Here is a 13,421-nt window from a genome sequence, read left to right on the forward strand (position 1 = left end):
AGGAAGGTATGCAGACCTCAGTTCCCCTACCTGTACAATGTCAGGTGGACCCCGTCCTGCCAGGGAGGGGAGTCCCCCACACACCGCGGAGGCAGGCAGATGCCCCAGGAAGCCACCACGTGGCGCCACCGCCTCCACATGGGTCATGGCTGTCCCCATGGGTGGGTGTCCCCTGCAATGTGAGGTCCTAAATCTCAGAAGGGGACCTGCCTGAACCACTTTTCTGTGCAGCCCCGATGCCGACAGCACCTGGCTTGTGGAAAAGCCTGGAATCAGGGTACCCTGAGCCCTAAGTCTTTTATCTGGAGGACTAGGGAGGGAGGGGCTGGATCTGAGCCCTCACTCCACCCCTCCCCATGCCCGCCCACCCCACACCAGGCCAAAAGCTCACGTGTAGTAAAAAGACTTTATTAAGAAGGCTTTGAAGTCAAAAAATAAAACTCTTGATACAATTTTCTGAACCCTTGGGTCAGCTCAGCAAATATATATAATCAGTAATTTAGCTGTGTAAGATTAAAGGTCCGTTACTTTATTTAAAATAAAATATATTTTAGTTTTCTTAAAATTTATTCCATAAAGTACATATTTCCCTATAAATTCCCTACATATACACAAGAGGTAAAAAGTAAAAGTTAAAAATAAAAAACCCCAAACTTAAAAACTGTCAACAGAAACCACAGTAGAAGAGGATTGATAATTTAAAAAAAAAGTTCCGGACGCCCCTTGCCCCCCGCCCCCCGCCGGCCTGCGCCGCTTCCATACTAAAGGGTAACCAGTCGGCCCCCAAAAGGGAGCCGCCTCCTTCTGGAAGTTTCTGCCGAGGTTGAGACCGTGAGAAAAACACTGTCAAATCGATAGCCGCTACATACAAAAGAAGGACAACCGAGCGTTGTAAAAATCGTGGTTTTTTTCTTTTTTTCTTTTCTTAAAAAGATCACCCTGGGGTGGGGAGGTGTCTTAAATAAAAAGTGCAAGTAGGCAAACAGGCCTTTTCTCTCTGGTTTATTGTAACCTGTCGACTCAATACTGTCATTTGTTAAGAACTGAGGTGCCGCCGGGCCGCCGTCTCCACGCCTGGGACCGGAGTTAAAGCTCGTCTGTAAACACTGGCCACGCGGCCCGCGGCCCCCCGCCCCCCGGCCCGGCCCGGCCCCTTCCTCCCCGCCCGGCCCGGCGCGCGCCCATGCACGGCCCCGGGAGGGACCGCGGGCGCGGCGAGGGGCTCGGCTAGGAAAAGATATGAATGGCCTGCGTGGCGGGCGTGCGGCAGGCCGGGCACTCGGGCTCGCTCTTGCCGCAGATGCGCACGGCGCAGTCCATGCAGAAGAGGTTGTGGCCGCAGGGCACCAGCGCGGCCATCACCTCGCCCTCGGCGCACACCACGCACTCCCGCGCCAGGGCGGCGGCGGCGGCGGCGGGGGCCGGGGGCTTGCGGCCGCCCTCCGGGCCGCCCGAGTCCGGCGCGGGGCGGGCGGCGGCGGCGGCGGCGGGGAAGGCGGCCAGGGGGCCGTGCGGCGGGCGCCAGGGCAGGGCGCCCAGCGGGTCGGGCGCGGCGCGGCGGGCCAGCGGCAGCTCCAGGCCCAGGCCGCCGGGCTCGGGCAACGTGGGCGAGTGGCGCGGCGTGGCGGCCCCGCTGCTGCGCCGGGCACCCGGGGCGGGCGGCGCGGCGGCCCCGTCGGCGGCCGAGCAGCCGCCGAAGGCGGGCAGGGGCGCGGCCCGCTCGAACGGGGCCCAGATGGTGGCCGCGGCGGGCACGGTCAGGTCCAGCGCCAGGAAGTCGAAGCCGAAGTCGCAGTCCTCGGGGGCGGGCGGCCCCGCGGGGGCCCCGGGCCCGTCCCCCCCGAAGGTGAGGCCGCCGTTGCCCGCTGCGCCGTAGGGGCTGGGGGGCCCCGCGTCGGGCACCGGCGCCGGCCCGGGCGGGCCCCCGCGGCTGCCCGCGGCGTAGAAGGCCTCGGGGCCCCCCGGCGCGCCCAGCGCCGCGTCCCCGCGGAGGCCGGCCGCGGGCGCGGGGGGCCGGCGGCCCGGGTTGGGGGCCTTGGCCCAGAGGCCCGCGGCCGCCCCGAGCAGGTCCAGGCAGACGTCGGTGCCGTTGGAGTGGAAGTCGCTGTCGGGCCCGGCGTCGGTGAAGGCGCCCGTGCGCAGCGTGATGTGGGCCTCGATCTCCTCGCGCGCCCGGTCCACGTTCTCGGGCATGCCCGTCACGGCGAACACCGGCTCCTTGTCGCGCCCGGGCGTCACGATGTACGTGTGCGTCCGCTGCTGGATGCGCTTGATGGTGGCGCCCTTGGGCCCCACCACCAGCCCCACCACGCGGTAGGGCACGCGCACCTGGATGGTGGTCTGTCCGGGCAGGTTGGGCGGGCCCTGCGCCGTACCCGGCAGCCCGCCGGCCTTGCTGCGCGTGGCGCGGATCACGGAGAAGTGCTCGGCGGCCGACAGGATCTCGCGCTTGGCCATCTCCACGTCCTCCTTGCGGCCGGTCACGATAAAGACCGGCTCCTCCCCACGCACCGGCGTCTTGATGTATGTGTTCGTCTTGGCGCGCAGAGCCTTGATCTTACACCCTGGGGGTGGGGGGAGGGGGAGACACGGTGAGGGCAGGGACCCCTCCCCAGGACAGGCCCTCCTGGGCAGCAGCTGCAGGGGCCGGTCCCCACCTTCAGTCTGTAACCTCAGACACTCGGTGTCCCCCCCTCCAGACTTGGGCCTCAGTGCCCCCTCTGGTCCTGCAACCCCCTGCTCTGTAAGGCGGGGGCGCGGGGGGAGGGGGGGGAGTCCAAAAGGCAGGGAGGGACCCTGTTGTAGGTTGAAGGGTGTCTCCGCAAATCCAGGTGCACCTGGAACGTCGGAATGTGACCTTATTTGGAAATAGAGTCCTTGCAGATGTAATTATTAGTTAGGGTGAGGTCACGCTGACTTAGGGCGGCCCTGAATCCAATGACCGGTGTCCTTAGAGAGGAGGAAGGACACAGAGAAGACGGCCCTGTGAAGACGGAGCCCAGGGCTGGAGTGAGGCGGCCACAAGCCCAGGGATGCCAAGGCCCGGCTGCACCACCAGAAACGGGGAGAGAGGCGGGAACAGTCTCCCCTGCAGCCTGTGGAGGGAGCACAGCCCTGCCCACAACCTGATGAAATTTCCCCCCTGCCCGACTGTGAGGGTTCATTTCTCTAGTTTCAAGCCCCCCAGTTCATTGCACCAGACCCAGGATGCCTATGCAGACCCTCTGAGGACAACTCCCTGAAACTGAGGGGAGGGGAAACCCAGGCTCGGACAGGGAAACCGCCTACGGTTTCCTCTGACCACGTGACCCTCCACCACCAGCAGATCCTGGGCCCCACGTCAGGATGCCTCCAAAGGCCCCCAGGCGTCCCAGCCTCTGAGCAGAAGCTCAGGGACCCCTCCTTGTGGCTTCATCTTTGCTGCCTGGGCTGGGCGGGGTGCTGACACTGGGGAAGGGACCGGGCTGTCCTTGGGGGAGAGGGTCAGTTGAGCAGGGGCTTTATGGCCAGGCGCCTCTGCCACCAACTAGGCGGCCCTCCCGAGGTCGCCTGGAGGCTGCCCCTGAGACAGCGAAATGCTGGGCATGGGCTGCCCAGGTCCCTGACACGCCCACTCCCACCCCCATCCCAGTGGCCTTACGAGACATTTTAAGTTTGGGCCCAGGAGTCTGGGTGGAGCCCTCAGTGGCCAAGTAGAACCCAATGAACCATCCACACTTAACCTGTGACAGCCACCATCCCCCAAGCCCCACCCCCACTAAGACCGCGAGAGGTGGCAGAGCTTGGGGGCGTGGAACTGCACAAGCCAAGAAACTGAGTCTCCAGGAGCAACCCTAGGGGCTACCGCCAACCAGTGGGCACAGCAGAAATGCAGCTTCCTGGGTCCTGCCCCAGGCCCCAGCAACCCCCACTGCATGGCAGCTGGACCCTCGCCCAGAGGGGCAGGGCCAAGGGGCCCCACGGGGAGCCCAGGTACAGGCAGCCCTGCTTCCCTGCTGCTCCCGTGACCTTGTATGGGGGTCCAGGCACCCTTGAACTGCACACTCAGGGAACCAGGTCGCATGGGCTCTCGAGGGAACCCACGTGGGTGACTACAGGCCACACTTGTCAAGGGAACCTCAAGGCCGTGCGGGGGGGACCTGAGAGGCCGCCCTGGGAAGGAGACTGCGTGCTGGGGGAGCGCTCCTGGCTCAGGAGACAGCAGGGACAGTTCCAGAAGCAGGCCGGGGACAAGTCAGGCCGATACACCGGGCCCCCAACACACGGGGGGCCGCCAGAGCAAGGCTGAGTCACAGTGAGGTGTCTGGGGGCAAAGCCGGCTCACCGTGAAACAGGGACACGGAAGCCCCCATGCAGGCAGGGAAGGGTGCCCCTCCCAACCCGGGCCTGGGAACCCCTTTCTTCCTATGCCCCCTAATGGGTAAGAACATCAAGACCTGGGCCCCCCAACCCTCCTGCAGAGTCACGCAGGGGCGGGGCCACGCACAAGGGAGAGAACGGCACGCAAAGGGGCCCCCCGCGCCATGGGATGATGGAGGGGACGCTGGGCGGCTGGCAGGTCGCTCGTTCCTGGCCATGAGCCGAGCGTGCTGCGGGCTCAGGCCTGGCGCTGAAGACCCAACCCTGACCACCCCAGCCACGGCCGCTCCGCAAACTTGGGGCAGAGGCAGCAAGGCCGGGGGGCACAGGGGAGGGTCTTGGAAGGCACTGGGCCCAAGCTCACACAGCGGCGAGCGGCCACCAGCCACCCCCCCCCCCCCGACGACTTTTGATGACCGCTGGGGTGAGACACCCCCCACTGGTCTTCCTGAGTTTCCACCTTTCCTGTTTGTGGAAGGGGTCCACCTCCCCGCCACCCCCAACCCTGGAGCTTTGGAAGGTGGAACTTTCTCTCCTGACTCACCCCTGCTCCCTGCAGCGCAGGAAGAGCAGAGAGACTAGGGTTCAAACCTGGGCCCTGCCGACTGGCTCTGGCCGCACCTCCGTCTCCCGCAGGCGGTGGCATCGTCTCTGGGGGACACCTCGGGGCAGGCCGAGGCTCCCCGTCAGAGGGTCCAGGGCACCTCCCGGGCCTCACAGCCTCAGGGAGGAGACAGCACTGCAGGGGCTGTAATCGCCTACCCTGCGCCCAGAAGGTGACGGACCCATTTCAGAGTTGAGAAGACCGAGGCTCACGGAGCAGCCGGGGGTGTCCGGGAAAGGGTGAGCCCAGGTCTGCGGCTCTGGTCGGCGGACGAGGCCGGGCACGTGCACCCCCCTCACCCTGCACTCTGGGGGAGGGGGGGGGCCCTGGACCTGGGGCCAGACTGAGTAGGATAAGTGGAGGGCAGGCCGTGCCCCCTGCACTAGGGACAGCAGCGCATTAAGAAGGGCAGGTCCCGTGTCCAGGGACCCACAGGGTGGACGGGGGCTGAGAGTCTTCCAGGGTGTGCTTGAGGATGTGTGCGAGAAGCTGGGAGCCACAGATGCTTCTAGAGTGGGGAGACACAGGGCTGCAGCAGCTGCCAACTGTCCTGGCACTCGTGCCCCGCCCCCCACTTACAGCGTGGCTACTGTGTGCCGGCCGGAGCTGGGATGAGGACCAGCCTCTTGAGAATCCTCACAACAGCCCCAAGGGCGGCGCTCTGCCCCCGCCCCGGGGTCACCGAGGGTCCCAGGGCTGCCCTAGTCTGCAGGGGGAGCTCTCGGGGCCCAGGCACCCCCAGAGCCTGCCTTGCCATCTGCTGTCCTAAGGAACCCGGCTGACACCCCGTAAGCAGGTACCAGAGGCACACGCGGTACCAGGGGTCAGGGCGGAGCCTGACAACTCAGCCGCCAGACTGCCCAGCACGAGGCCAGGCTCGGCGCCCTCCGCCTGCCAGGGGCCCTCTGCCTGCCGCCGGCACCCCCGCTGTTGAGGGGAGGGGCTGACGCGCGCATTCACACAGGACTCGCTCTCACGCTCCAGCCCCGCTAGCATCAGCCTGGTGACCTTGGGCGACGGCCCCCCACAGGCTCCCGGACACAGCACAGGGCAGCTGTCTTGTTACAGGTACCAGGGCAGTTACGGGGGACAGGAGCAGGGAGGGGGCGTCCTGAACAGGAAGGCGGCAACAGGGTGGCGGAGAGGAAACGTCCGGTCGGGGTCTTGGGGTGCCTGTCCCCAGCTCAGGGCTCCAAGAACAGTTTGCAGGTCCGCCTCCCCGGTTCCCACTCCTGACGGCGGGTTCCCCCGGCCCCGCACCACGCCCGGCCCTCCTTGTGTCCACACGTGCGAAAGACAATTGAATGACTGACTGTACCTGCACCCGAGGCCACAGGGCTCGCCGGCCCCGGGGCCCCACCCACCCGGAACTAGCAGAGCGCGGTGTCCAGGGCATCCCCGCGGTCCTCTGCCTGCGGCGGTGAGGGTGACAGGTCACCTTGCAACTCAGGCCCCCCACCCCCTTCCCCAGCTCCTGTCACCAGGGCCCAGGGGCAGGCACCCCCAGTCCCACCTCAAGCCCCGCCCAGGCCCCACCCCAAGTCCTAGAACCTGGCTGACCAGCAGGGAGCCCAGAGCCCCGGGGTGCGGGCAGGAGAAAGTTGAGGCTGGTGGACAGGCAGCTCACGGGGTGGGTGGGTGTGTGCTGGGCCGGGCACTGCCCACCACCCTCCGGCCCGCCCGCCCCGCAGCTCCAGGGCCAATGAGCGGCCGCCGGCCTGATGTCACCCTGCGAATCTCAGCCTGGCTCTCGAACAAAGAGAACAATGGGGCGGCCCCGGGGACGCTCCGACAACGCCGCCCCGGGACCCCTACTCCCTGGGCCTGCTGCCCGCCACCCGACCAGGGGATGGCTGAGGGGCTGGACCCCCAAAGTGGCTTTCACAGGGGCGTCTTTGTGCATCCCGCAAACCTCTGACTGGGCGCTGAGAGCCGGGTAGGGATCCGCTCTCATCCTCTCCTGCTCCCCGCCCCCAGCAGGGTGCCCAGGCTGGCAACTCCCGATACACCCTCTTCATGCCGCCAAACTTCTCTCCTGACCCTGCCGGAGCGCCCCCGCCCCCAGCCCCAGGCCCCCCGCAGTCCCGAGCGAAAACGCCCCGTGCCAGCTTTGGGTGTGCACTGCCCAGCCCGGCCCCCTGGTCCCCGGGATGCCAGCACTGGCGGCGCAGGGCCCGGGCAGGGAGCTGCACGCAGGGGCCTTTCCCGGCCGGAGGCGCCCAGACAAAGGCGGCAGCGGGGCCGGAGCGCCGAGGGGAGGAGCGCGGACTGCGCCCAACTTTCTCCCGCGGCCGGCGGCAAGACAAAGGCGCACGGGCGGCCCCCGAGGCCCGAGCCCACGCGGGGCGTGGTCGGGCGCTGGTGTCCGGCCCCTCCCGAGGCGAGCCGCGCGGGGACCCCCGGGGCGGCGCCCCCGACGGCGGCCACTCACCCTGGCGCCCCACGATCTCGGCGACGTGCTCGGAGCTGGGCACGGGCACGCACTCGGTCATGTTCACGCTCTTCTTGCGGCTGCCGATCACGCTCATCTGCTCGGCCAGCAGCGTCGGGGGGCCCAGGGCCGCGGGGTGGGGCGCGAAGCCCGCGAACACGTCGGGCGGCGAGGGCCGAGGCGGCGGCGGGCTCACGTCGGGCTCCAGCGGCGGCGGCGGGCCGGGGGCCACGGCCACCGCGGGCGCGCCCGCCTCGGGCCCGTCGGGGGGCGCGGGCTCCGCCGCGGCCCCACCGTCCGCGCCTCCGGCCGCCGCCCCCGCTCCGTCGCCGCCGCCCGCGGCCGCCGCCGCCTCCTCGTCCCGGTCGCCCGCGGCCCCCAGCCCCAGCCCCGAGAGCCGGTCCAGGGCCAGGCGCAGCGCGGCGGCCGCGTCGTCGGGCTCGGGCGGCGGCCGGGGCGCGGGCGCGGCCTCCTCGGCGCCCTCGGGCGGGGGCGGCGGCGGCGGCGGCGGCGGGAGCGGGGGGCCCGGGCTGGGGTCCCCCCCGACCGCCGCCCCGGCCCCGCCGCCGCGCGCGCCCCCGCCGCCGCCGTCGGGCTGGCCGGGGGAGCCGGGCATGGCGGCGCTAGCGCCCGGGCCCGCGCTCCCGCCTCTCGGCCGCCGGCCGCCCCCGCCGCCGCCGCCGCCGCCCGCGCCGCCGCCCTCCGCCTCTGGGAGCTCGGCCGCCGGCCGCCGGCATCCAGCGGCGGGGCGGGGCGGCGGCGGGGCTGCTCGCGCGCGGGCGGCGGCGCGGGCGGCGCGGCTCTGCTTGCTTCTCGGCGGCGGCGGCGGCGGCGGCGGCTCGTCGGCAGCGGCGGCGGCGGCGGCGCGGACGCTCCTTCCCTCCGCCCTCCCGCCGCCTCCCTCCGGCCGCCCCGGCCCCGCCCCCGTGACGCGGCCGCCGCCAACAATGGGGCGCCGGGCAGGGCGCACGCGCGGGGCGGGCGGGGCGGTCACGTGGCGCGGCGGCCCCCACCGCGGGCTCCGGGCGGGGCAGGGCGGGGCGGGGCGGGGCGCGCGCAGGGAGGCGTGTCCGCGGCGGCCGGGCCCGGGGGTGCGAGCGCCCCTCCCCCGAGGCTGGGCTCCGGACCCCGGCCTCCTGCCCCCCGCGCGGTCCCCGCCTGCGCCTGGCCCCGGGAGGTCCCGGCGCCCCCAGCCCGGGAGGGCGCCCCGAGCCGAGGTCGCGCCGCGCGGGGCTGCTTTCCACCGGCCGGAGCCCTCGGAACGTGCGCCCCGCCCTCTGATGCCCAGGTGCCCAGCCTGAAGCCAGCCTGTCCCAGTGGCCCTTCCTCGAGCGGCCCTCCAGGGCCTTCTTTTCCCCTTTGGGGCGGAGGAGCCCGTCTGGCTTCCCCCTGTGGGACTTCTTTTGGTAAAGGGATGGGCTGGGGTCGACCCCGCCTGGGTAGGCATGCGAGGTCTCAGAGGGGACCCTGGCCCCAGTCCCTGCTTGCCTGGTGACCTCAGGCCAACTGCATGGACTCTTTGGGCGGGAGAGGGGGCGGCCTGCCCCTTCTGTCCAGCACTGGCCTCCACCCCCCCATCCCCCGCCCCGGTCCACTGCCACCCTCACCGGACCTGGGTACCTGCCCGCCATCCCATGGAGTCCCTCGGCCGCAGCTGTCCACGACTGCATGGCCCTTCACCTTGTCACCTCTCTTCACGGACCCTGTCTTCCCTGGCAGGTGCCCCTCCCCCACATGGAAGCCCTCAGTCCCCTGCCTGGATCCCGGTTCCTGGAACGCTTCCTCCCCCCCATGTCTTTCCTGAGTCCAGGCCGCATCCAGCCCAGGTCCTCTCTTGGGGTCTCGGACTTTTCTTTTGTGTGCTTGAATGCTGGGAAGTATTAATTACTTCATCATAACTTATGCCCAGTCCCCTGCCCCTGGGGCCGGGCTCCTGGAGGCAGGCACGGGAGCCGCTGGGTTCCCAGGAAGCACTCAGGGTGGGTGAGGGGCCTTCCCTCCCGCGCCTCCCCGTGTTCCAGCCACAGGCTTTGTCCTGTCTTCCCTCTGAAAGTTCCACCGGCTGCAGCTGGCATTCTGGGCCCACCTGGCCAGCCTCGAGTCCCCCTGGTGCCCCCTGGGGCACTCGCCATCACTGCCCTTTCTCAGGGCCAGGCCTTGGCACCTGCTCAACCCCCCCCTCCCGGGTGGCCTGCTGGATGCTGAGAAAGGGGCGCGGGTGGGGTGAGGAAGATCAGGGATGGAGGAGAGGGTGTTTGAGCTGGGGCGAGAAGCGTGGTATTGGGCCCTTGCTGGTGACAGGTGGGGAACAGGCCAGAGTGGCCTGTCCTGGGTGCCCCCCTGTGTGGGGGTAGCGCACGCACACAACTGTTCCTGGAAGCACCTGCGGCCCCTCGGGCCCTGTGGAGAGGTCTTCAGACAAGCCGGGTGGTGGTGGGAGTCAACACAGTGGCAGGAGTTTAGCCTTCAGTGGGAGGCTGGAAGTGTCAAGTCAGAGAAATCTCCCAGAAAGTCAAGTAAAGAGACGAGAGGTGGAAACTGAAAGAGGGAAGAGAAAATAGAGGCATGGCCCACGACCTGCAGGGAGAACAGAGGGAAAGTGGAGGGAAGTCATTTAAGAAATAACGGAAGGGTTATAGGAACCAAGGCCTCCAAACAGCTAGGACCCCACAGCTTGTCCTGGGGACACGTGTTAGGGGTCCTGGGACCCCCTGAGAGCTTTTAGGTCACATTCTAAAGGATCAGGAGGAAAGTCTAGGTTCCTACAGAAAGTGATGGCTGACCCCAAGGTCCACATCAAGTGGGAGGAGGAATCGGGATGTTTCAGGCCTGGGGGTCATCACAGATAAGCTGAGCATACTGCAGAATGCGCTCCAGCAAAATGAAGGAGTAAGTAAATGAAGAAACAGGTGCTGCCCCAGGAAGGTGAGGAAAGTGGGGCTGGGGGGTCATCTGAGGGGTCTGACTGAGGCCACTGAGGGTGTGAAGGGAGCTGGTCATCAACAGCAAAGAGAACAATTTCAAAAGGAGACTGTCAGGCAACAAATGGACAGGAGTGAAGAGAGCAGAGGGGGAATGGGGGCTCCAGAGTCTTGATTTCAGCATGCAGCCGGAGATACCTGAACGTGGACTTGTTGGACGTTTGTGCAGATTTCTCTGTAATGACCCTGTGGTGATGCACTTTAAAAGTCCTTTTAAGGCTTCCTAGGTGGCGCAGTGGTTAAGAATCCGCCTGCCAATGCAGGGGACACGGGTTCGATCCCGGCTCCAGGAAGATCCCACATGCAGCGGAGCAACTAAGTCCGTGTGCCACAACTATTGAGCCTGCGCTTTAGAGCCCATGAACCACAACTATTGAGCCCATGTGCTGCAGCTACTGAAGCCCACGCGCCTGGAGCCCGTGCTCCACAGCGAAGAGTAGCCCCCACTCACCGCAACTAAAGAAAGCCCGCGCACAGCAAAAGGAGACCCAACACGGCCAATATAATAAATAAATAAATAAATTTATTTTTTTTTAAACTCCTTTTAATAAAATAAGAATTAAATTTAAGGACTTCCTAGGTGGCGCAGTGGGTAAGAATCCGCCTGCCAATGCAGGGGACACGGGTTTGATCCCTGCCCCAGGAAGATCCACATGCCACGGAGCAGCTAAGCCTGTGCGCCACAACTGTTGAGCCTGTGCTCTAGAGCCCGTGAGCCATAACTATTGAGCCCATGTGCCGCAACTACTGAAGCCCATGCACCTGGAGTCCGTGCTCTGCAACGAGAGGCCTCTGCAATGAGAAGCCCGCGCACCACAAGGAAGAGTAGCCCCCGCTCACCACAACTAGAGAAAGCCCGTGTGCAGCAATGAAGACCCAACACAGCCAATAAAAAAAAGTGAATGGCGTTGTTTTAAAAAAAAAAAAAAATTAAATTTAAAAAGAAATTGCAATTAAAAAAAAAAAAGTCCTTTTAGAGTTACAAACCCCAGCCTCCCTGAGTGATTTGCACACTGAAGTATTTAGGGGTAGAGGATGATGTCTGCTTTGAAGGGCACCAGAAATAAGATGGAGCGGGGGATGGGTTGGAGGAAAGCTGTGCGTGAAGTGGCAGCGCTGGACCCCAGGACACTGTGGACATTCCGGGCCAGGTCATCCTCTGGGGGGCCCTTGGGGTGTGGAGCAGCCTCCCAGGCCCCACCCACTCCATGCCAGGAGTCACCTCTCCCCCACGCCCTGGATTAGGTTTTTCTTTTTTTTAAAGATTTATTTATTTTTGGCTGCGCTGGGTCTTCGTTGCTGCACGTGGGTTTTCTCTAGTTGTGGCGAGCGGGGGCTACTCTTCGTTGCGGTGCGTGGGCTTCTCAGTGCGGTGGTTTCTCTTGCTGCAGAGCACGGGCTCTAGGCTTCCATAGTTACAGCACATGGGCTCAGTAGTTGTGGTGCACAGGCTTAGCTGCTCCGCGGCATGTGGGATCATCCCGCCCCAGGGATGGAACCCGTGGCCCCTGCATTGGCCGGCAGATTCTTAACCACTGCGCCACCAGGGACGTCCCCTTGGGTTACTCTTCTGTGGCCACATCTCTCCAGCCTCTGCCTCCATGCCCCGTGGCCTTCATCTCCCTGTGTGTCTGTGTCCCCTCTTCTTATAAGGGCACCAGCCGTTGGATTCAGGGCCAGCCCTACTCCACGTGCCCTCATCTTAACTGACAGTGTCTGTAAAGACCCTGTTTGCACATGTCACAGTCACAGGTTTAGGGATTGGGACCTGGACGTATCTTCTGGGGGACAGTGTGATGCCTCACACCTCCCCAGGCATGACAGCCCCAAGTGTCTTCAGACACGTCCCGCGGGTGCAGAATCACCTGGCGGAGGACCTCTAACCCCACCCCCTGCGCCCCTGCATCTCTAGTGGTGGGCTTGGATGGTCACTTAACATTCTCTCAACCGGGCTATGTGTGTGAAAATTCTTCTAGTAGAAAGTTGGAATGAAACATTTTCAAAGGGAGGCAGGAACAGGGTGGGGCGGGGGAGGTTCTGAGGGGTGACACAGTTCCCGAGCACCGTCCCTGAGCCCAGATGCTGGCAGCTGTGGGCCTCATGAGTCTCTTTGGTGGGTCTCAAAACCTTCTATAATAAAAATATATTTTTTAACTTAAACAGTCCTTTGAGAGGTTCATTTGTGGATGGAAACAGCATCAAAATCCTCCTGGGTGGGGAGCAAGATGGCAGGGTTAGTGAGGGGGCTGCTGGCGGGGGCACCTGGGGGTCTGCTTTACCTTCTCTTTACTTTTGCATGTATTTAAAGTGTAAATGAGGTGACCATTAGTGTAAAGAAAGACAGGATGTGTCCAAGACGGGACCTCAAAGAAGATAAACAAACAGACGCATCCCTCCGCACACAGGGACGTCCCTCAGCTGCGCAAAGGGGACCGCGTGGAGGGGCCCTGAGGACACGAGGCTCAGGGAGAGAAGCAGACACAGGAGGACACGCAGGGTGTGACTCCACGGATGGGAAACGTCCAGAACAGGCAGCTCCACAGACACGGGGAGTGGGTTCGCGGTTATCGGGGTGGGGGAGGGGAGAAGCATCACAGACACTTTTAGAGACATGGAGGAAAATGCCAGAAGCCACCAAAGCTACCTTTGAAAGGGGATCTGGTCCAGGGAGCTCGGGGCTGGGCATGGCTACTCTCCATGATGGAGATTTGAGTGATATTTGATTGTAGACATTTTCGTTGTTTTTAGCTAAACACATGTATTAGGTTTTTTTTTTAATTCTTTTTTTTTATTTTATTTTATGTATTGGATTTATTTTTTCGTTGGCTGCATTGGGTCTTCGTTGCTGCACACGGGCTTTCTCTAGTTGTGGCGAGCGGGGGCTACTCTTCATTGTGGTACGCAGGCTTCTCATTGCGGTGGCTTCTCTTGTTGCGGAGCATGGGCTCTAGGTGCGTGGGCTTCAGTAGCTGTGGCACATGGGCTTCAGTAGTTGTGGCTCCTGGGCTCTAGAGCTCAGGCTTAATAGTTGTGGTGCATGAAGCTC

General features: G+C 64.6%; 1 protein-coding gene across 1 annotated transcript; it reads right to left on the bottom strand.

Moving 5' to 3' along the window:
- Nucleotides 1-392: 392 nt before the first annotated feature.
- MEX3D (mex-3 RNA binding family member D) lies at nt 393-8,010 on the bottom strand. Its single transcript, XM_057710120.1, has 2 exons — nt 7,395-8,010; nt 393-2,564 (listed from the first exon to the last, which is right to left on the bottom strand). The coding sequence occupies exons 1-2, from the start codon at nt 8,008-8,010 to the stop codon at nt 1,228-1,230; spliced, it is 1,953 nt and encodes a 650-aa protein (XP_057566103.1). The 3' UTR covers nt 393-1,227.
- Between the last annotated feature and the right edge of the window lie 5,411 nt (nt 8,011-13,421).

Source organism: Hippopotamus amphibius, chromosome 15 (genome assembly GCF_030028045.1).
Source record: "Hippopotamus amphibius kiboko isolate mHipAmp2 chromosome 15, mHipAmp2.hap2, whole genome shotgun sequence".
Classification (NCBI taxonomy): domain Eukaryota; kingdom Metazoa; phylum Chordata; class Mammalia; order Artiodactyla; family Hippopotamidae; genus Hippopotamus; species Hippopotamus amphibius.